Source organism: Centruroides sculpturatus, unplaced genomic scaffold (assembly GCF_000671375.1).
Source record: "Centruroides sculpturatus isolate CEXI.00-Female unplaced genomic scaffold, Cexi_2.0 scaffold262, whole genome shotgun sequence".
NCBI classification, from domain to species: domain Eukaryota; kingdom Metazoa; phylum Arthropoda; class Arachnida; order Scorpiones; family Buthidae; genus Centruroides; species Centruroides sculpturatus.
The window spans coordinates 244519-267029 of NW_019384536.1; the positions used below are offsets into that span (position 1 = coordinate 244519).

At 32.6% G+C, this 22511-nt stretch overlaps 1 protein-coding gene and 1 non-coding gene across 2 annotated transcripts; one reads left to right on the forward strand and one right to left on the reverse strand.

The window, feature by feature from the left end:
• Positions 1-919: 919 nt before the first annotated feature.
• Positions 920-19383, reverse strand: LOC111623245. Its single transcript, XM_023365743.1, has 4 exons — positions 19253-19383; positions 12696-12781; positions 2467-2637; positions 920-2399 (listed from the first exon to the last, which is right to left on the reverse strand). Exons 1-4 carry the CDS (start codon positions 19318-19320, stop codon positions 2182-2184), a joined length of 543 nt encoding a protein of 180 aa, XP_023221511.1. The 5' UTR covers positions 19321-19383; the 3' UTR covers positions 920-2181.
• Positions 15086-15157, forward strand: Trnap-agg. The gene has a single exon. It is a non-coding gene; the product is annotated as a tRNA-Pro (tRNA).
• Positions 19384-22511: the final 3128 nt, after the last annotated feature.

Below are 22511 nucleotides of genomic sequence, written 5' to 3' on the forward strand. Positions count from 1 at the left end.
TGGATTCCCCAAAGAAAGTTGTCTTTTGGATGCAGACTTACCTCTCTTGAACAAATTCAATGACTTTTTATTAGAGGTAAAGCAACGAGATTTGGATACACAAAACAATGGACAAAAAATGCAGACTATTACCAAGCTCATAACCAATGAAAACAGCCATCCACAGCAAGAGGAAAAAAATCATTCCATCTGCCTCTTACAGAACAGCATCCATCTGCATGTTGCCACTTTCATCACGATTCAGAAATTGATGTTTCAGAAATTAAAGTGGACTCTTCTATCTCTCCTCAATACAGTCCCACTCTTGCTCTGTTCATCCAACTTCCATTATTTTGGACTGCCCAAAGTACTTTTAGGAGGAAAGAAGTTTATCTTTAATGAAGTAACTGAAATGGTTTGAGTGGATACATCTGCAGCCAACAGATTTCTTATGGGAAATCCAGAAGCTTTCAACCAATGACACTAATATATTTTAGTGGAGGAAGATCACGTTTGAAAATAAGGTAATAATAAACATCAATATACAATTTTTGTTTTATCAAATTATAATTTATATTTGAATTTGCCTCATATTTGTCACAATGTCTTTCAAGATGGAAAAATTTGGTAATTCATGAAAACAAAATGCACTACAAAATTCTATTGCATAGCTTAAAAGTCTGTAAAAAAAATAAATTATAAAAAAAAACATGTGCATAATTCTCTCAAAGCAGGAATCCATCCATTCAATCTCATAACAATAATAAAAGACAGAGTGGAGGATTGAAGATTATCTTATTCAGATAAGTCAATTTAGAGAATTTTAAATAATACACATATATATGTAACTAACAAAACAATCATTGGATTTTTTTCAGTTATTGAAGCTTTAATATAAAAACATTTCTTCCATTTTGCATAAAAAAATATAACTACATTCAGACTATGAAAACTTTTATTATGCATAGTTACACTTTAACGAATTTACATACAATCTTCCTTTATTGGATCTATCACAAGAAATGGAATCCATTTTCTTATATTTTAGTTTTATTGATTTGATTTATCATCACAATACATTTAACTACAAATTGCATTTTAGACTTTTTCAATGTTTATAGTTAACTTTAAAGTTTCTCTCTTAAAATCGTTTTCCATAATGATAAGAATATTCATTAAAGCTCATTAATAAACAATTCTTCTGTTCAATTATTGTTGACAAGAAAATCAGCCGTCGTCTTATAAGTGAGAAATGCAGGTTCAAATCTGATCTGGATCCTCACAGTTTTTTATGTTTAGGCTATTGCTATATATACGAGTAAATGAATTTTCCACACAAGATGACCTGAACAGGAAATGCAAAAACAAGAGATGGCCTACAATAATGGAAATGTTAATTTTTCCAAAAATATTTCTGTGTTCAGTAACTGTGCTGTGACTCAACAATTTTAATTATTGACTAGAGACTGACTGATCATTGACTAGAGTAGCAAGCAACAAATCTTTTGTCTTATAGACAAAAGATTTGTTGCTTGCTACTCTATTTTCTACTTTCATACTCTCTTGTTGCATGACTTTCACTCCTCATCTCTTGTTCGAGCTGACATCAAATGTCTGAGTCTAATCATAACAGGTAACATTGGTAATACATGACACTTCAAACAACTGATTTACTTTAAATTCTATTATTTCTCCTATGATTGATCAATGTTTCATTAATGCAGTAAGACTGCTCATAATTAAATTTTGGACAGCTGGATAGCCCTAGCATAAAGATGTCAGTTTTCCACTCTGTGAGGTCCAGATAAACACCAGCAATTTTTCATAATCAGTCTGTCCCAGATATGTTGGGGTGGACAGGACTTATTGTGGGCCTGGCCAAACCCTACAATGCATACGAAAAAAGAACTCTTAATGCTTAACTAGCATACCAGCAGTGCCATGCAGAACTGGGCATGGTACAAAAGTACTGCTGTATTAATAAAGATTTGATTGATTGCCTAAAGAGCAAAATTAAATTAAATGGATGTTTCTAAATAAAGAATTAGCTGTAAAAAATTTTTGATGTTCAAAAATTTATTTATTTAATTTAGTATTAATGCTTATTACTTTTTATATTGTACAGATATAAGCATATTAAAAAAATTCTGATTTATGAATGAAAAAACTTGCACATTTGTAATTCAGCCATTAAAGTTCTTATCATGTTGAACTATTCATTAAATTGCATAAGTCATTTAGCGAATCATGTAAAATATAAAGGTGACGCAAATCTTCTGTGATATCTATAGAATAATCATTTAACACAGATTCAGAAATCATTTTCTTGTTGATAGAGTCATGCTCCTCCATTGTTTCCTTCTTGATAACAATTTTCTTAACAATTTCAAACATTTTTTTAATATACCTTAAACAATGATCTGCAAATCAAATATTATTTAATTAATTTATGATGAAATTATGTATCAATCAAATAACTCTACTTACCTGCATTAAGTGAATGTCTTTCATCAATTTTAGAACTATACAAAATAATAAAAATGGATATGGCAGCTGCAACGGCAGTAAAGCTGTCCGAGTGAGGTAACAAGTTTTCATTTTCTTTATGTTTCAGAATATAATGGCTGAACACTTCATAAATAGGATTGAAGTTTTCTTCTATTAGGTTAAAAATGTATTAACAATGAATATATAATAGAATTGTCTGCATTTTACATTAAATTTGAAAATACTTTTATGAATACTTTCATATGTTAACATGAATAAATGTTAACATATGAAATGGTAGGAGAAATAATAGAATCTAAAGTAAATCAGTTGTTTGAAGTGTCATGTAATACAAATGCTACCTGTTATGATTAGACTCAGACATTTGATGTCAGCTAATTAATGTCAGCTTGAACAAGAGATGAGGAGCTATCTAAAGCCAAGGTCATTCAACAAGAAAGTAGAAAATAGAGTATTTTAATCATTAAGACAAAAGATTTGTTGCTTGTTAGCAACAAATCTTTTGTCTTATAGTCAATGATTAAAATTGTTGAGTGACAGCACAATTACTGAACACACATGCTTTTGGAAAAATTAAAATTTCCATTATTGTAGGCCATCTCTTGGTTTTGCAATTCATATTAAATAACTTTAATATTAAATGGATGTTCCTTTCTGACTGAACACTTTTTGAATTTCTGGGCTCTTAGCCAATAGAGTTGACATTTGAACTCAATGTTTAGAGCAGGTGTGGCCAAACTTTTATCCTTTATCCTGCTTTTTTGGTAAAATATAGTCTGTGGGTGACTATGAATATGGGCAAACAATTTTAGAATTTTTATATGCGTCTGCATTAACATTCATTTGCATTGTTCATTGGGATAAATACAAACAGTATGGGTACGTTGCACAGACAGTCTATTATTGTAAGATTAAATTATCAAATTAAGATTTTTAAACATTAATTTAAGTGAAAGCAAATTGTTCAACTTTAGCTTCGTGGGCTACTTTCAAAACCTTTGCAGTCGATCGCGGTCTACATGTTGGCCATCCCTGGTTTAGAGCATTTGGGCATTTGAGATTCACATTTTTGTGTATAGAACGTTTGATGATTCCAATATAAAATGTTTAAATTGAACTACTTTTGTTAAAAGTTATTCAGTTTGTTTTTTTAATTAGTTTTGTGTCTTTGTCAAAATAAATGCCTTTTGACTTAGGTTGTTACCTGGCAACTCCATCAAAAATGAATTTGAATAGAAGTAGAAGTACTGTACCTCTCTCACCAATCAGTCAAGTCATGGACAACAGAAGACTGCAGAGATTAGTTCTCAAAGAACAAAAATCATATCAGGTCTTTGTCAAGATACCAGCACTTCTAATATATTCTAAATGTCAGTTGCACAATCTAGAATCTACCATCACTGACATACCAAGAACTTCCAGTCTTCCACAATGACAGAATCAAAGACACTTGCTGTTAGCTGAAAGACCGAATGCATTACCCAATAAAATAAATGGGACAGTGAGATCAAGCATGCTAGACACTGATTTGCAAACAATGTAAGACAAATTAGCTAGCCTTCTGTGAAATTTTCAGAGACAGGCAAAGTCCCACTTGAGATGCCAAACTATGACTAAGAAGCTGAACAAAACTCCCAGGCAAGGACAGTGAGTCATGAATCCAAGATATCCTTGCTTTATGCGAAGAGGTCAACATGTCTGATAATGAGCAACTTGAATCTCTTAAAAATTTTATGAAGAATATGTCCTCAGCAATGCCCAACATTTGCTAGTCCCAAAGTTTCAACTTCAATGTAACAGCAAGTGGTGATGAAATAGACAGAAGTCCCATCAAGTAGGTTGAACCCATACTTTCTGCCGAGTGATGAACACTGTGGTCAATTTTGATAAAGAGAAATTTCACCTAGTAATACTAATTCTGATATTGTCCAAGAAGAATATCAGAATCACACCAATAGCATCTGCATCGTTTCTGGCCAAGAGAACCCACTGATCAACATTGCAAAGCCTAGAAAATGCCTGTTGACATCACTAGTGGATCAACAAATGATCAAGCCAGACATGTCTGGTACTACTATTGAAATTGCTGAGGAAACTTCAACCTGTTGCTGCTTCATCACAACTTATTTATGACTTCCCTCATTACTGGGGGACACTAGGCCAGTTGCCCAGCAACACCAGAAAAGTCCTCCAGTAAGTATTGGGCTTCAGTTTGGCAACCACAAAGTTCAAGCCCAAGAGGATGCCAAAAATTAACACTTGGAATCCTCTTGGGCATTCAATAATTATTATTGGGTGTATAAATATAGTCATATTCATACACCCAATAATAAATACACTGAAAAAAGGTATAAATATAGTCATATATATATAAAGGTATAAATATGATATAAATATTTATATTTTCCACCTTTTTTCAGAATATAAGACATTCTTTCATTCTAAAAACAAACAAAAGATTTATTCAAAGTATTTTCCACCAGAGGCTACAACATTTGCCCATCTGTATTCCATGAATTCATTCATGGAATCCAGATGGGCAAATGTTATAGCAAATGATTTCCATGAATGAAGAAGTCTGGTTGTTTTGAAGCAATCCAGTTATCAACCCAATTTTGGATATCCTCATAAGATGTGAACTGCTTTCCTGATAGGTCACTCTGCATAGATTGAAACAAATGGTAATCTGAAGGAACAACATCTGGAGAATATGGCATGTGGTGCAATACATCCCAGTGAAGTGCTTATAGAGTTCCTTGACTGGTCTTTCAACGTGTGAGAGAGCATTGTCTTGTTGGAAAATAACCATGTTGTGTCTTTTGGCATATTTTGGACGTTTTTGCTTCAATGCTTTGTTCAATTTGATTAACTGTTGTTTGTAATGTTTAGCATTGATTGTCTGACTTGCAACAGCTCATAGAATACTACACACTTTTGGTCCCAGAACATAACCTTACTTCCATGAATATTCTGCAAGCCTTTGGTCATTTAGGATTGTCAAAGTGAATCCATTTTTCATCTCCAAATAACAATTTGGTACAGAAAACCTTTTTTTTTGTCTTTGGAACAATAATTCACATATGGTTTTTCAACATTCAATGTCTCTTTCTTTCAATTCATATGGGACCCAATTTCCTGCTTTTGAACCATTTCCATTGCATGTAGACATTGGGAAATGCATGGTTGGGTAACATTTAAAGCAGCAGCCAATTCCAATTGTGTTTGGCAAGGATCTTCATCTTGGAATTTTTTTGGTGGTTTTTCCATGCTCTTTATCATGTGTATCAAAATCATTATTTTTAAACCACCAAAACAATCTTTGCATGTTGTATTAGAGCATGTTCATCATAAATTTCGAACAATGACATGTTTCTGCTGCAATTTTCTTTGAAAAAAAATAATGAAGTAAACTTTCCACAAATGCTGTTTTCCTAGCACAAAACTCAACATTTTTAATCAAATAAAAATAATTATTGATTTTACTTTAAAAATAAGTCTGAGACATCTGTTTAAAGAATGCCGTCAGACCTTTCAAATAAAAGTGTTGCCAGATACAGTTGCATGCAAACAGTACTACTAATGCCATCTATTAAAAAAGGATGTAGTCATATTTATATACCCATTATTGAAGAAGAGTCAATAAAATGTTAGTTAAGAGTTAGATGTATTATAATACACTCTAATGAGTCTCCAAGGGCCAATTCAATCATTTGATTAACAAACACTCTGGTAAATAGCAGTTCTGTGTTGAAAAGTTAAATGACTGTATCAGCTCCCAAGAGTTGAAGAATCTAGTGTCCTTATAGAAGTTCCTGCAGACAGTCTAAGTGTTGACAGATTTCAAAGTTCAGTTATTGACAAATTGATGAGCAACATTAAAAGAAGACAGCCTTTGTCACCCCGATAAGTTATAAGAGTTAAGATTCTTCTGTTCTGGCTCTGCAATGAATAGCAACATTTGAGCTATATAAACCCACTAAAGACCCCATAATAATCCATACATAGATGGACTGTTATGGGACCTTAGGTGAAACATCTGTCTTTGTTACCTTCAGGACATGGTTGTATTTGTCCCATCATTTTGGCTTCTCTTGCAACAAGGACAATTGACAGAATTGTCCTTGAATGTTTCTGATAAACAAATTACAACTGGATCCAGTCTCCAAATTCTCATATATCTTGTTGACAGAAAAGAGATTCCCTGAAAAGTCCCTGAAAAGCTATGGGTGTCCTTGAGTTTCCAACACTGAAGCTTCCTAGGTCTTTGTTTGAGTTAGTCAAACTGGCAAGTTAATCATTGCTTCATTGAGTGATTCACCAAGATTGCCAAGCTGCTCACCTCATTCCTGAAGACCAGTGACATTTGGTAGGATCCTGAGCAATAAGAGGCCTCAACTGATCACAAGATGCATTTAGTTGTGAACCGGAGTTACTTCGGTCTTAACATAGTGATTGAGATATATAATAAGTCCATAGCCACTGTTGTCTATCTTCTATGAAAGCAGAATCAAACTATTCAATAATGGAGAAGGAATGCTTTTCCATTATCTGGGCCATTAAAAAAATGCCAGCCATATCTATGTGAACATCCATTTTGAATGATAAGGATTACCATTTGCTATGTTCCAGAAATATGATATAAGTATTGTAAATAAATCTGGGCAGAAACATCTGGAAGCTGATAACATTCTCTCATAGCCCAGTCAAAGTTCCTTTAATTAAGGATGTGAAAATTATCATAGATCCAGCAGGCTGATGAAGTGGTCCTGACGTTTACCACCTCTCTGCTTCAACATTACCAAGTATTTGATGGAATTCTTTATTGATGAAGCTACGATTCATGTTGGCACTTCATTGTTCCAGTCTCTCACCACTTTGTTTTGGAAGCTTATCACAATAACTTTGGTTATGTTTGTAACCATTATTGGAAAGAAATGAATCACCTTGTAACAATATATCATGGAATGCCAAGAATGCTTGAGGCTTGTAACATTGACATTGGCTTGGCAACTTTTATAGATTCCTCTGCCAAGAGAACTTTTGACAGTCTTGGACTGTTTCACTATATTACTGTCAGGCAATAAATGGATTATCATTGCCATTGATTGATTACCTGAACCATTATACCATACCTGAGCTATGGTCAACTGTACAGCTGTCAGTCTTGCCAATTTTCTGTTCAGTGACGTTATTATGAAAAACAGTGCACCAATGAGGCTGATTAGTGACTAAGACCAACCATTTCTTATTCAATTAATTCAGAAAATACTCTCCATCTTTGGCACATATATCAGAGGACATCCACCTAACATTCCCCTAGATCAATGAGCTTACAGAATGATTCAATGGGGTGAAATGTTGTCTTTAGTCACCTTCGCCTATACTTTCTCCAAACAAGAGATGACAATATTTTCCATTCTTACTTCATAGCTGACCCCAGCAGCATCCACATCAAACTACACTTGTTTAGAGAAGGCCTGTTGGCCCAGGATCATGACAAGCGGTGTTAAGACTTCCATCAACGCCATGTACCATATCACCTTGATGACCTTGTGCAAGTTCTGGCAACTAGGAAGTTTTGAAAAACTTTGTGCTGCTACTTTAGGCCATACCAAGTCATATGTCAGTGTCCTATGATGTTTAAGCTTTCCCTAACACAAAAATCATCCATGTCATCAGGATAAAACTATACAATGTATCTGATGAAGACATCTTAAGAAAGAAGCAAAATGGAATTTTCCCTCCAAGTGGACACTTTTAGAACTAGGCTCAGCCAATAGAGAGACATTTGAGATTTGCTTTGCCATAAAACATTTCTTAGAATTAGTTTTTGTATTATTTTGTTTTGGTTCAATTTTGTTTATTTGCATAGTATCTTTGTCAAAATAAATGTCTTTCAATATATATATATATATTTATTTTTGACAAAGATACTATGCAAATAAACAAAATTGAACCAAAACAAAATAATACAAAAACTAATTCTAAGAAATGTTTTATGGCAAAGCAAATCTCAAATGTCTCTCTATTGGCTGAGCCTAGTTCTAAAAGTGTCCACTTGGAGGGAAAATTCCATTTTGCTTCTTTCTTAAGATGTCTTCATCAGATACATTGTATAGTTTTATCCTGATGACATGGATGATTTTTGTGTTAGGGAAAGCTTAAACATCATAGGACACTGACATATGACTTGGTATGGCCTAAAGTAGCAGCACAAAGTTTTTCAAAACTTCCTAGTTGCCAGAACTTGCACAAGGTCATCAAGGTGATATGGTACATGGCGTTGATGGAAGTCTTAACACCGCTTGTCATGATCCTGGGCCAACAGGCCTTCTCTAAACAAGTGTAGTTTGATGTGGATGCTGCTGGGGTCAGCTATGAAGTAAGAATGGAAAATATTGTCATCTCTTGTTTGGAGAAAGTATAGGCGAAGGTGACTAAAGACAACATTTCACCCCATTGAATCATTCTGTAAGCTCATTGATCTAGGGGAATGTTAGGTGGATGTCCTCTGATATATGTGCCAAAGATGGAGAGTATTTTCTGAATTAATTGAATAAGAAATGGTTGGTCTTAGTCACTAATCAGCCTCATTGGTGCACTGTTTTTCATAATAACGTCACTGAACAGAAAATTGGCAAGACTGACAGCTGTACAGTTGACCATAGCTCAGGTATGGTATAATGGTTCAGGTAATCAATCAATGGCAATGATAATCCATTTATTGCCTGACAGTAATATAGTGAAACAGTCCAAGACTGTCAAAAGTTCTCTTGGCAGAGGAATCTATAAAAGTTGCCAAGCCAATGTCAATGTTACAAGCCTCAAGCATTCTTGGCATTCCATGATATATTGTTACAAGGTGATTCATTTCTTTCCAATAATGGTTACAAACATAACCAAAGTTATTGTGATAAGCTTCCAAAACAAAGTGGTGAGAGACTGGAACAATGAAGTGCCAACATGAATCGTAGCTTCATCAATAAAGAATTCCATCAAATACTTGGTAATGTTGAAGCAGAGAGGTGGTAAACGTCAGGACCACTTCATCAGCCTGCTGGATCTATGATAATTTTCACATCCTTAATTAAAGGAACTTTGACTGGGCTATGAGAGAATGTTATCAGCTTCCAGATGTTTCTGCCCAGATTTATTTACAATACTTATATCATATTTCTGGAACATAGCAAATGGTAATCCTTATCATTCAAAATGGATGTTCACATAGATATGGCTGGCATTTTTTTAATGGCCCAGATAATGGAAAAGCATTCCTTCTCCATTATTGAATAGTTTGATTCTGCTTTCATAGAAGATAGACAACAGTGGCTATGGACTTATTATATATCTCAATCACTATGTTAAGACCGAAGTAACTCCGGTTCACAACTAAATGCATCTTGTGATCAGTTGAGGCCTCTTATTGCTCAGGATCCTACCAAATGTCACTGGTCTTCAGGAATGAGGTGAGCAGCTTGGCAATCTTGGTGAATCACTCAATGAAGCAATGATTAACTTGCCAGTTTGACTAACTCAAAGACCTAGGAAGCTTCAGTGTTGGAAACTCAAGGACACCCATAGCTTTTCAGGGACTTTTCAGGGAATCTCTTTTCTGTCAACAAGATATATGAGAATTTGGAGACTGGATCCAGTTGTAATTTGTTTATCAGAAACATTCAAGGACAATTCTGTCAATTGTCCTTGTTGCAAGAGAAGCCAAAATGATGGGACAAATACAACCATGTCCTGAAGGTAACAAAGACAGATGTTTCACCTAAGGTCCCATAACAGTCCATCTATGTATGGATTATTATGGGGTCTTTAGTGGGTTTATATAGCTCAAATGTTGCTATTCATTGCAGAGCCAGAACAGAAGAATCTTAACTCTTATAACTTATCGGGGTGACAAAGGCTGTCTTCTTTTAATGTTGCTCATCAATTTGTCAATAACTGAACTTTGAAATCTGTCAACACTTAGACTGTCTGCAGGAACTTCTATAAGGACACTAGATTCTTCAACTCTTGGGAGCTGATACAGTCATTTAACTTTTCAACACAGAACTGCTATTTACCAGAGTGTTTGTTAATCAAATGATTGAATTGGCCCTTGGAGACTCATTAGAGTGTATTATAATACATCTAACTCTTAACTAACATTTTATTGACTCTTCTTCAATAATGGGTATATAAATATGACTACATCCTTTTTTAATAGATGGCATTAGTAGTACTGTTTGCATGCAACTGTATCTGGCAACACTTTTATTTGAAAGGTCTGACGGCATTCTTTAAACAGATGTCTCAGACTTATTTTTAAAGTAAAATCAATAATTATTTTTATTTGATTAAAAATGTTGAGTTTTGTGCTAGGAAAACAGCATTTGTGGAAAGTTTACTTCGTTATTTTTTTTCAAAGAAAATTGCAGCAGAAACATGTCATTGTTCGAAATTTATGATGAACATGCTCTAATACAACATGCAAAGATTGTTTTGGTGGTTTAAAAATAATGATTTTGATACACATGATAAAGAGCATGGAAAAACCACCAAAAAAATTCCAAGATGAAGATCCTTGCCAAACACAATTGGAATTGGCTGCTGCTTTAAATGTTACCCAACCATGCATTTCCCAATGTCTACATGCAATGGAAATGGTTCAAAAGCAGGAAATTGGGTCCCATATGAATTGAAAGAAAGAGACATTGAATGTTGAAAAACCATATGTGAATTATTGCTTCAAAGACAAAAAAGAAAAGGTTTTTTTTTTTTTATACCTAATTGTTACTGGAGATAAAAAATGGATTCACTCTGGCAATTGTAAACGACCAAAGCCATGGGTGAATTCATATAAACTGGGTCCACGAATGCCAAAACAGAATATTCATGGAAGTAAGGTTATGTTATGTATCTGGTGGGACCAAAAGAGCTTAGTATGCTATGTGTTGTGCAACTGAGTCAGATAATCAATGCTGAACATTACAAACAATAGTTAATCAAATTGAACAAAGCATTGAAGCAAAAACATCCATAATATGCCAAAATATACAATGTTATTTTCCAACATGACAATGCTCACCCAGAGNATAACAATTTTCTGATAAATTTCTTTCTTATACTTTTGAATTAATTATATCCTTTTCTTGCAATTTTAATAAAAAAAATAAATAAACTCATAAAACTAATAGTTCTTTGAATTCTCTCTCTGGTGTTAGAATAGAGATGCTGTCATTTAGGTTATTCAAGTTGAGATGCAGGTAAAAGATCTATCTGGAAAAAAAAACCATTGCAGCTAATAAAAAATAACAAACCTTGGAATGTTTTCATTGTATATTTCTAAACAGGAAAAAGTATTACATAAAAGAATACTGTCATAAAATTTAACAGAATTATAATTCATAACTTATTTCATTATCATCAAGTGTGATGATCAAGACATAAGTTATGAAAATAATTAACTTATCATGCTTCTAGTGAAACTTTAAATGAAAATGAAGTAAAGAAAACAAAAACAAATAAAATGAGAAAAATTTATGTTTTGAGTACAAACTCAAGGCAAAAATATAGCATAAAACATATACCACGACTTTGTCACAACGTAAAAAAGCATACTTGTTGAATTGTTTATGTTTGGAATATATGCCACAGATGAATGATTATAACCTTCTATCTTTGAAATGAAAAGGTTATGTAAATAATGCTTTTGTCTGATGGATATGTTAATATTGGAGTATAACAAAAGTTTTATCATGATCCAAGACATTGGATCTGTAAGGTGCAAATATGTTACACAATAGTTTCTTATCATTTAAAAATTTTCAATTAAAATTTGTAATTTTATGAAGAATTTGAACAATTATAAAGAATATAAGCTATGTATTAAAAGATATTTAAACAATTCAAAATATTCTCTGAATCACCAGTACAGTGTGTATTTCTGTTAATAGGACTTATTAAACTGATATATAAGATTACTGCAAGTAAGTCACTGCAAGTCAGTCAAGGTAAATGTAAATAAAACAATTTTAATCTGTGTGACTGACTTGCAGTAATCTTATATATCAGTTTAATAAGTTCTATTAATAGAAATACACACTGTACTGGTGATTGAAAGAATATTTTGAATAAATTAAGGACATAGAGTCATATTAAATTAAAAAAAATATTTAAACAATATTTATCAATAAATAATTTATGACAACATGCCTTACCCAAGTTGAAATTAATATTTTCTTGCTGTAAAAGAAAGTATAATGTGTGCCAAAATTCATCTAGAGCCTTATAATCATTTAGAGTTCTGAAAATAGAATATTTTTACATTACATGTAAATACACTTTTCAAAAGCAAGAAAGGAAAAAAAACCTAAAGTCTAAAATTCAATTTATCAAACTTTCATAAATAATATTTTATTTAAAACATATTACAACCCAAGTGCTTTTAACCTTACTTGTCCTCCATCTTTAAGGATACAACAGAATAAACTTAAAACAACATTATGCGTTGCAGAAAAGGCACCCAACTGTGGATATACATTGTACCATCAATCTCCAATGTTGCAGTGGATTTTGTTTGTGATGATAATCATTATAGTACTTATAAATGAAAAAATAATTTAGTATAACTAAATTTCATGCATACTAGAAATATATTAACTTTACTCAGATATTTATATTTTGGAATGTAAAAAATTAAAATTCTGAGCCAATTTATCATATACATGTACAGTACCTGTGATAAATATAGGTAAAGAAATTAAAGAACAACATATATATTCAGTTAATGAAATTATTTGATTATTGAGTAATCAAGACATTATTCAAAGATATCAGTTTTATTATTCAATGCTCAAATAATATATTATCACATTTTCCATGAAAATATATTGAATTATTACTGACTTGTTAAAAATTACTGAAATAAACAATAAGAAATTCTTATTAACATATACAGTAGAACCTCGATTATCCGGACTAATTGGGGATGAAGGTAGTCCGGATAAGGAAAAATCNCTGCTCGGTCCCACCTATCGCATAAGTTTGGGGTATTACTGTACTATTAAAAATCCAGGGGTACCTAGGATGAAATCAAACTTTGTGACTCACAACATACCAGGAAAAGAGTTGTCTTCTCTTTGGTTCCTTATTTTCTTCCTTTTGCACCTTATCCTTTTCCTTCCTTGTCTCTCTCTTTTTTGCTGACTCCATTTCCTCAGATTTGTTGAACTCTCCTCTGGTAAAGCTCTCTACTGTTGTGTTGGCTCTCATCTGGATGTTGTGCTCACTCTTCTGTATTCCCTTCTCTCTCACTTTTTTGTTTTCTCTCTTTCTCAATGTTTTTCATCATTCTCTTTTGTTTCATTTTTTTTTTCTCACCAATCATGATTTTATTCTGGAGGAAGTTGATGGAATGAGATAAGCTATTTTTAGTCCTCCTCCTCTCTTGTCCAATATGAATTGTGTATGTCCATATATCATTAACCATAATAAATAAATAAAATTGTGTGTGGCACCATCTGTTATATAAAATTTTTATAATAAGCAGAGAACATGCATTTTAAGCCCGGCAAGCCGTTATGGGAAAGCTGGTTTTTCCTCAACGGCCTGATGGAATTTCGGGTGTCAATTTCTTAATCCCCCAAACACTTGAAGTAATTCCGAATATTTCGTACAAACGATAATTGTTTTATTAGGTCGTGTGCAAAATTTCAAGACTTTTTATAAAGGGGTTGCCGAAATATGAGTAATCGAAAAGTGCGAAAATCGCCAAAACGCCGTATATTCTCCGGCACTGCAAGCGCTCGAAGAGAAAAAGTACCGAATCTCGAAAGCTCAAATTTTAAACTTAAGGCTTTCTAGGTATCAGTGAGGTGCCGGCGAAACTTCCGGATCGCTAGGTCAACGTTTATGGTCGTTTCTCACAGAGCAATTTCAATTTTTATGGCTTAATGTTATGCTTATAAACATAAAATTGTATCGAAAGGAATATGTTTTGTTCAAAATGTCGTACCGATGTTCTTGCATCCTTTTTTGTATTGAGCGTTTGGTGGACCCCTACACAACATCCCTTTGCAATCTGTACAGATTTCAAAGAGATTTAGTGTACATTTAGTGAGAAAGATGACTTGCGAGCCGATCTCCATAATACCTGGTTAATTTAATAAGACAATCATTTCAAACAGATCACATTAGATTCAACGAATTTAAGGAACATATTACTCAAACAGAAACTGATAAAATCCTATCAATGGGCGTTGTTCAAGACAATACTAACCAAATACTTGAGAAAACTAATGAAGAACGAATCAACGTAGCAGACGGATAGATCAAAATACTTAATGAAATGCTCGAAAATAATCTCCAATTTCAAGATTTTAATAATTTGATAAAATTAGTCCTTTGTTTTTTGGAAACAACTTCCAAATAAAGAATGCTTTCATTGGTAAATTTCCTGTGGTCAAAAGAGAAGTCGAAATTAAACATTGAAACCAGGAAATTCGTGGCTTCAATATTTAATTATAAATTAAATAATGAAAATAAGGTAACAATGTACTAACAACTTGCTGAATCCTAGATAGAGACTGATTGAAAAAGATACGCTTACGGCTCGTTGGTCTAGGGGTATGATTCTCGCTTAGGGTGCGAGAGGTCCCGGGTTCAAATCCCGGACGAGCCCGAAGTTATTTTTTTCTAGTTAATTTCTTTGCATTAATCTAGGTTCTCATTTTCACATACAACGTTAAAATCCCGTGCACATTTCACACTAAACTATCGTACAATAGTTTAGTCGAATTGGAGTGCATCCCCGCACACTGCTACAGCTAAGCTGTTCCCTTGGTGGTGGGTGCGCAGATTGTCCGATTGCTTTAGTCGATAATCTGCACTTGGATTGAACGCTTGTGTTTCAATAGAAATGTTGTAAAGAAGAGTTGTTATTATTGCTCTTATTATAAAACGAAGGCGAAAAATTAAGAAAAGAAACTGAGAATATTGGGCACATCCAATATACAGTGATAGATTATTGCGAGGAAAGTTTTACACGCTGTATTCTAAACTACTAGACCAGTGATTCTCAAACTTTTTCGATCCACCGCCCCCTTTGTTCCATAAAGTTATACCCAACGCCCCCTAACCCATTTTCTCTTGTGTGAGAAAAGGATTGGAAATATTCTTAGGAAAACTTTTCTATGAATCTCACACTTTGTGCCCTTACTGTACATTGTTCTCATCATCTGGAANTTAGACTCAGACATTTGATGTCAGCTAATTAATGTCAGCTTGAACAAGAGATGAGGAGCTATCTAAAGCCAAGGTCATTCAACAAGAAAGTAGAAAATAGAGTATTTTAATCATTAAGACAAAAGATTTGTTGCTTGTTAGCAACAAATCTTTTGTCTTATAGTCAATGATTAAAATTGTTGAGTGACAGCACAATTACTGAACACACATGCTTTTGGAAAAATTAAAATTTCCATTATTGTAGGCCATCTCTTGGTTTTGCAATTCATATTAAATAACTTTAATATTAAATGGATGTTCCTTTCTGACTGAACACTTTTTGAATTTCTGGGCTCTTAGCCAATAGAGTTGACATTTGAACTCAATGTTTAGAGCAGGTGTGGCCAAACTTTTATCCTTTATCCTGCTTTTTTGGTAAAATATAGTCTGTGGGTGACTATGAATATGGGCAAACAATTTTAGAATTTTTATATGCGTCTGCATTAACATTCATTTGCATTGTTCATTGGGATAAATACAAACAGTATGGGTACATTGCACAGACAGTCTATTATTGTAAGATTAAATTATCAAATTAAGATTTTTAAACATTAATTTAAGTGAAAGCAAATTGTTCAACTTTAGCTTCGTGGGCTACTTTCAAAACCTTTGCAGTCGATCGCGGTCTACATGTTGGCCATCCCTGGTTTAGAGCATTTGGGCATTTGAGATTCACATTTTTGTGTATAGAACGTTTGATGATTCCAATATAAAATGTTTAAATTGAACTACTTTTGTTAAAAGTTATTCAGTTTGTTTTTTTAATTAGTTTTGTGTCTTTGTCAAAATAAATGCCTTTTGACTTAGGTTGTTACCTGGCAACTCCATCAAAAATGAATTTGAATAGAAGTAGAAGTACTGTACCTCTCTCACCAATCAGTCAAGTCATGAACAACAGAAGACTGCAGAGATTAGTTCTCAAAGAACAAAAATCATATCAGGTCTTTGTCAAGATACCAGCACTTCTAATATATTCTAAATGTCAGTTGCACAATCTAGAATCTACCATCACTGACATACCAAGAACTTCCAGTCTTCCACAATGACAGAATCAAAGACACTTGCTGTTAGCTGAAAGACCGAATGCATTACCCAACAAAATAAATGGGACAGTGAGATCAAGCATGCTAGACACTGATTTGCAAACAATGTAAGACAAATTAGCTAGCCTTCTGTGAAATTTTCAGAGACAGGCAAAGTCCCACTTGAGATGCCAAACTATGACTAAGAAGCTGAACAAAACTCCCAGGCAAGGACAGTGAGTCATGAATCCAAGATATCCTTGCTTTATGCGAAGAGGTCAACATGTCTGATAATGAGCAACTTGAATCTCTTAAAAATTTTATGAAGAATATGTCCTCAGCAATGCCCAACATTTGCTAGTCCCAAAGTTTCAACTTCAATGTAACAGCAAGTGGTGATGAAATAGACAGAAGTCCCATCAAGTAGGTTGAACCCATACTTTCTGCCGAGTGATGAACACTGTGGTCAATTTTGATAAAGAGAAATTTCACCTAGTAATACTAATTCTGATATTGTCCAAGAAGAATATCAGAATCACACCAATAGCATCTGCATCGTTTCTGGCCAAGAGAACCCACTGATCAACATTGCAAAGCCTAGAAAATGCCTGTTGACATCACTAGTGGATCAACAAATGATCAAGCCAGACATGTCTGGTACTACTATTGAAATTGCTGAGGAAACTTCAACCTGTTGCTGCTTCATCACAACTTATTTATGACTTCCCTCATTACTGGGGGACACTAGGCCAGTTGCCCAGCAACACCAGAAAAGTCCTCCAGTAAGTATTGGGCTTCAGTTTGGCAACCACAAAGTTCAAGCCCAAGAGGATGCCAAAAATTAACACTTGGAATCCTCTTGGGCATTCAATAATTATTATTGGGTGTATAAATATAGTCATATTCATACACCCAATAATAAATACACTGAAAAAAGGTATAAATATAGTCATATATATATAAAGGTATAAATATGATATAAATATTTATATTTTCCACCTTTTTTCAGAATATAAGACATTCTTTCATTCTAAAAACAAACAAAAGATTTATTCAAAGTATTTTCCACCAGAGGCTACAACATTTGCCCATCTGTATTCCATGAATTCATTCATGGAATCCAGATGGGCAAATGTTATAGCAAATGATTTCCATGAATGAAGAAGTCTGGTTGTTTTGAAGCAATCCAGTTATCAACCCAATTTTGGATATCCTCATAAGATGTGAACTGCTTTCCTGATAGGTCACTCTGCATAGATTGAAACAAATGGTAATCTGAAGGAACAACATCTGGAGAATATGGCATGTGGTGCAATACATCCCAGTGAAGTGCTTATAGAGTTCCTTGACTGGTCTTTCAACGTGTGAGAGAGCATTGTCTTGTTGGAAAATAACCATGTTGTGTCTTTTGGCATATTTTGGACGTTTTTGCTTCAATGCTTTGTTCAATTTGATTAACTGTTGTTTGTAATGTTTAGCATTGATTGTCTGACTTGCAACAGCTCATAGAATACTACACACTTTTGGTCCCAGAACATAACCTTACTTCCATGAATATTCTGCAAGCCTTTGGTCATTTAGGATTGTCAAAGTGAATCCATTTTTCATCTCCAATAACAATTTGGTACAGAAAACCTTTTTTTTTTTAAAGATACAAATGTAAGAAGAATTAAATTTTTGTTATATACTGTACAATAAACTCTAGTTCATATTCTAAGAGACTTTGGATAATTTAAATTTCTTTTTTTGTCAAATTATTAAAAAATTTCTGTACAAAATGTTCCATATAAAGAAATCCAGCACAATGGAAGCTAATATTTCAAGAAAACTCCATCGTAGATTAAAAAGGAAAAGAAAATAAGCAATAAGATACGGCTAGGTAGGTTAACTAGATCTGTCAGTCAAGCCAGCTTTATCATTATTTATGTAAAAAATTGTCATTTGTAATGCATACTTTACTTTATCTCTTGAATTATCCAAAAGTATCTTAAATTTTGAATTAATGCATGCAATATAATGTGAATATCTATAGGAAATAACAACACAATCTACTGACTTTTGAATTAATGAAAGTTTACTGAAATTATATTCTATAAAGCAATTTGGCTCATTTGCAGATATACTATATGTTTTCTAATCCAAACTCTGCTTAATTGGAAGTAATTTTGTTTGTAATATGATATTGAATGTTCCAGACAGAAATAAAAAGAAATCACAGATTACTTTTTAGAAACATGATAAAATTGTAAAATCATGTACCATATATTTTCACAAATATATATACCAAATACATTATAAAAATTTTTCAAACTACCAGTATATGCATTTGTCTAGAGTTCTTTTTCTTTCCATTTCAAATTAATTGTATTATATAGGAAAATATAATGCCATTAATCCAAAACAATCTCCTAAAGCAATTAATTCAGATTAGAAAAAGTGCACTGTATCTGACTAATACAGGTATTACTTACAACAACTGTTTTCCACTTTCAATAACTACTCCAATTAATTCTTGCATATTCCATTCTTTACAAAACATTTCATCTTTATCCAAAATGCAATAAATCAATTTAAGCGTACCCTTTAATAGTTCACCTGAAAAATTTAATTTCGAATTAAATAAAATGAAAGTATTAGTATTAATATATGAAAAATTAAAGTGTATACACTTTACAAACAACACCCAAAATATATATTATATAGGAAAACTATGACATACATTAGTTTGTTTAGTAGTATGTTTTAGTTTTGTAAATACTACATTAGAAGTCATAGTATTTCTTTTTTAAAAGCACTAAGAAGATTTATTTTGTATTCATTCATGTTTGGCCAATTATTGAGCAAGCAGATGAATAATTCATCTGGATCAGTCATCCATAAAAAGCCAAAAACAAATTTAGTAACCAATGTATTAGACATATGACTTTAGCCACTGGCCATTAATGTTTTTGTATTTTTTAAACAAAATGTAAAAATTTAACAAGCATTTTACATAACTGTTTTTGAGGCTTAAAATAGCTATTATTATTAACAGGAAATAAAGAAAGGACTAATAGAAGACAGTAAATGTCAGCTTTACTACAAACAACAAAAAATGTTTAGAAATTAATCAATTAAAATAATTACAACAAACACTACATTTTAATTAATTTTAGTTTTGTAAAAGTGAAATGTAATCACATGAGCTTAAATATTAATTCTTAAACAAAAATCACCAAAAAATATATTTTTTTTTATTGATAAGCTTTATATTCATATTTTGGTATTAATTAATTATCAAACTTTAAGATAATTATACGAGCTTAATTATATTCTTTTCGGAGGAGACATTATTAATCATTGAATCATTAGTATTTACTGAATATTTGATTCACATTTACAAAATCTTTAATCTTTTCATCGCTAAAAATATGAAAAGTGAAAACTCGAGTGAGATAATACAATTTATTATTTCAAAGTTTAAAAAGTCTCAGGTTTAATACGCGATACTTTTTATAAAATTTCTTAAATTAGATTAAACACTAAATACGTTAAANACTTTTAGAACTAGGCTCAGCCAATAGAGAGACATTTGAGATTTGCTTTGCCATAAAACATTTCTTAGAATTAGTTTTTGTATTATTTTGTTTTGTTTCAATCTATGCAGAGCGACCTATCAGGAAAGCAGTTCACATCTTATGAGGATATCCAAAATTGGGTTGATAACTGGAATATATGAAAAGACATTTATTTTGACAAAGATACTATGCAAATAAACAAAATTGAATCAAAACAAAATAATATATCAATATAGTAATATATATATATTACTATATTGATAATCCTACAAATAAGAAATCAGAGAAGAACAAGATATTGTCTACTTTCAATTGATATTAGCATGCTAATTAAAAAGATTTGTATTTGTTGAAATATTAAATAACAATTATTCACATAAAGCTATAAATTAAGCTATAAACTATGCAAACAACTGTTCTTATACTGTTTTTACTATATAAATTAGCTATAAATTGTCTCATTTTCCCAGTGAAGGGAACCTTATGGACTTGTAACTTTTGTGTTATTCTACAATATTAATATACACATCAGGAAAAACGATTTTTCATACAACCTCTTTGCTTTTAAGATAGAATGTTATAATTTGTCGGTGGCATACAAGTCTAAATTTGGTTAGTCCTAATTTTAAGTTAGCTTGGTTTCCAATTAAGATATGATAGGTTAGCTTTAGTCCTCTGGTTAGGTTTGTCCTAGGTTATAGTAAGTTAGTTTAGTTAGTAAGTAAGTTAATGTTTAAAAAAATAAATAAGTAAAATAAAAATAATAAAAAAATTGGGGTCTTGCCCGTTCGTCTCATCTACTTTGTCATTGTGTTAGTTTCCTTTTCGCGGTCTGTCTGTCTAGCTGTTAAGTAGTAAGAACCTCGAAAACTTGGCTCTCGATAACCCGGCACTCCGGATAACTCGGCCACACCCTGGCAGGGCAAAAAAATCCTTAGTTAATTAATTTTCATTATAGACAGCTTTATAAAAGTATAAAAGCTCTAATAAAGTATTTTTCTGAGGTCTGTCTTATCAGGTAAATTACTGTACATAGTGTATTCATTAATTTTCATTTTCATGTAGTAAAGGCTCTATGCCTTCATAAAGGATGTACTTTTCCTTTGTTTAAGGGTATTTGGGCAGTTTATTCTCTGTTATATTCTCAAGTAAACAATACATACAAGTACGGTACAGTATTTTCTGAGAAAACACTCGTACTTATTTTTTTTAACCCCATTCCTGATAACCCGGCATTTTCACAAACTCGGCCACTTTTCGGTCCACATTAGGCTGAGTTTGAGGTTCTACTGTGTTAAGATTCACGATCACATTCAGTTTTATTAGTATTAAGTAGATATAAGTCTTCCTACTAACTTCTACACTTAGCTATTTGTGGCAGCACTCAATTATTGGTGTTTGCTATAATCAGGTTTACTTTTAGACCCTTTGGGGGACTATGGCCTTGCAGCATAAAAACTGCATGCCAATATCAAACATAGCAGGTACTGTAGCCATATGTATGCTGTTTAGAGGGATCCTACATTTCTCTATTGTCTATCTCCTTTCCCTCTTCTTCCCCCTTCCCTTACCCTCTTTTCTGCCAACTAAACACTTCGTGTACGGCCAATGTCCTTCTTGTATGTATGCATGCATGCATGTATGTATGTGGCATAGAAGTCAAGTGTGTATGCAGTTCAACACGTACTTTGGTAGCAATGCAACAAAGTATTCTATTGTGGTATTTCCGTTCTATACTATATTTTGGTATTGGGTTTATACCTGAGGCATAGAATTTTTCTAATTTCATTGGTTTATTTTTTGTTGCAATTAATTTTATTTAATTATACTGTAAGGTCTCGTTTTATGCGGATTTTTTTAATGCGATTTTGAAGTTGTGCGGTTTGTATTTCATCCAAATTTTTTTTGGACAAACATACATATAGGCTTGTTTAGGAAGCCCGCGTATAGACAGTCTCCAAAAATCGTGGGACGCTCAAAGCTCACTCCATTTGTTTCACTGACATATAACGTTTATGGATGTAAAGGACAGCTAGATCTACCTTAATCGCTTTAGTTCCTAGCAATTTTTGATATAAATGTAATTAAACATAAAAAATACTTAAAACTGAAAAAAACGAAAGAAATGCGTTAATTTTGAAGAAAAAGCTTCAAAGTTTAACTTCCTTTGTCT

Coding starts and splice junctions, on each gene's coding strand:
- LOC111623245 (XM_023365743.1), bottom strand. CDS start 19,320: ATGTTTTGTAAAGAATGGAATATGCAAGAATTAATTGGAGTAGTTATT. Junction 2,638..12,695: donor AAATATTAATTTCAACTTGG/GTAAGGCATGTT, acceptor TTAACCTAATAG/AAGAAAACTTCAATCCTATT. Junction 2,400..2,466: donor AAGACATTCACTTAATGCAG/GTAAGTAGAGTT, acceptor TTTGATTTGCAG/ATCATTGTTTAAGGTATATT.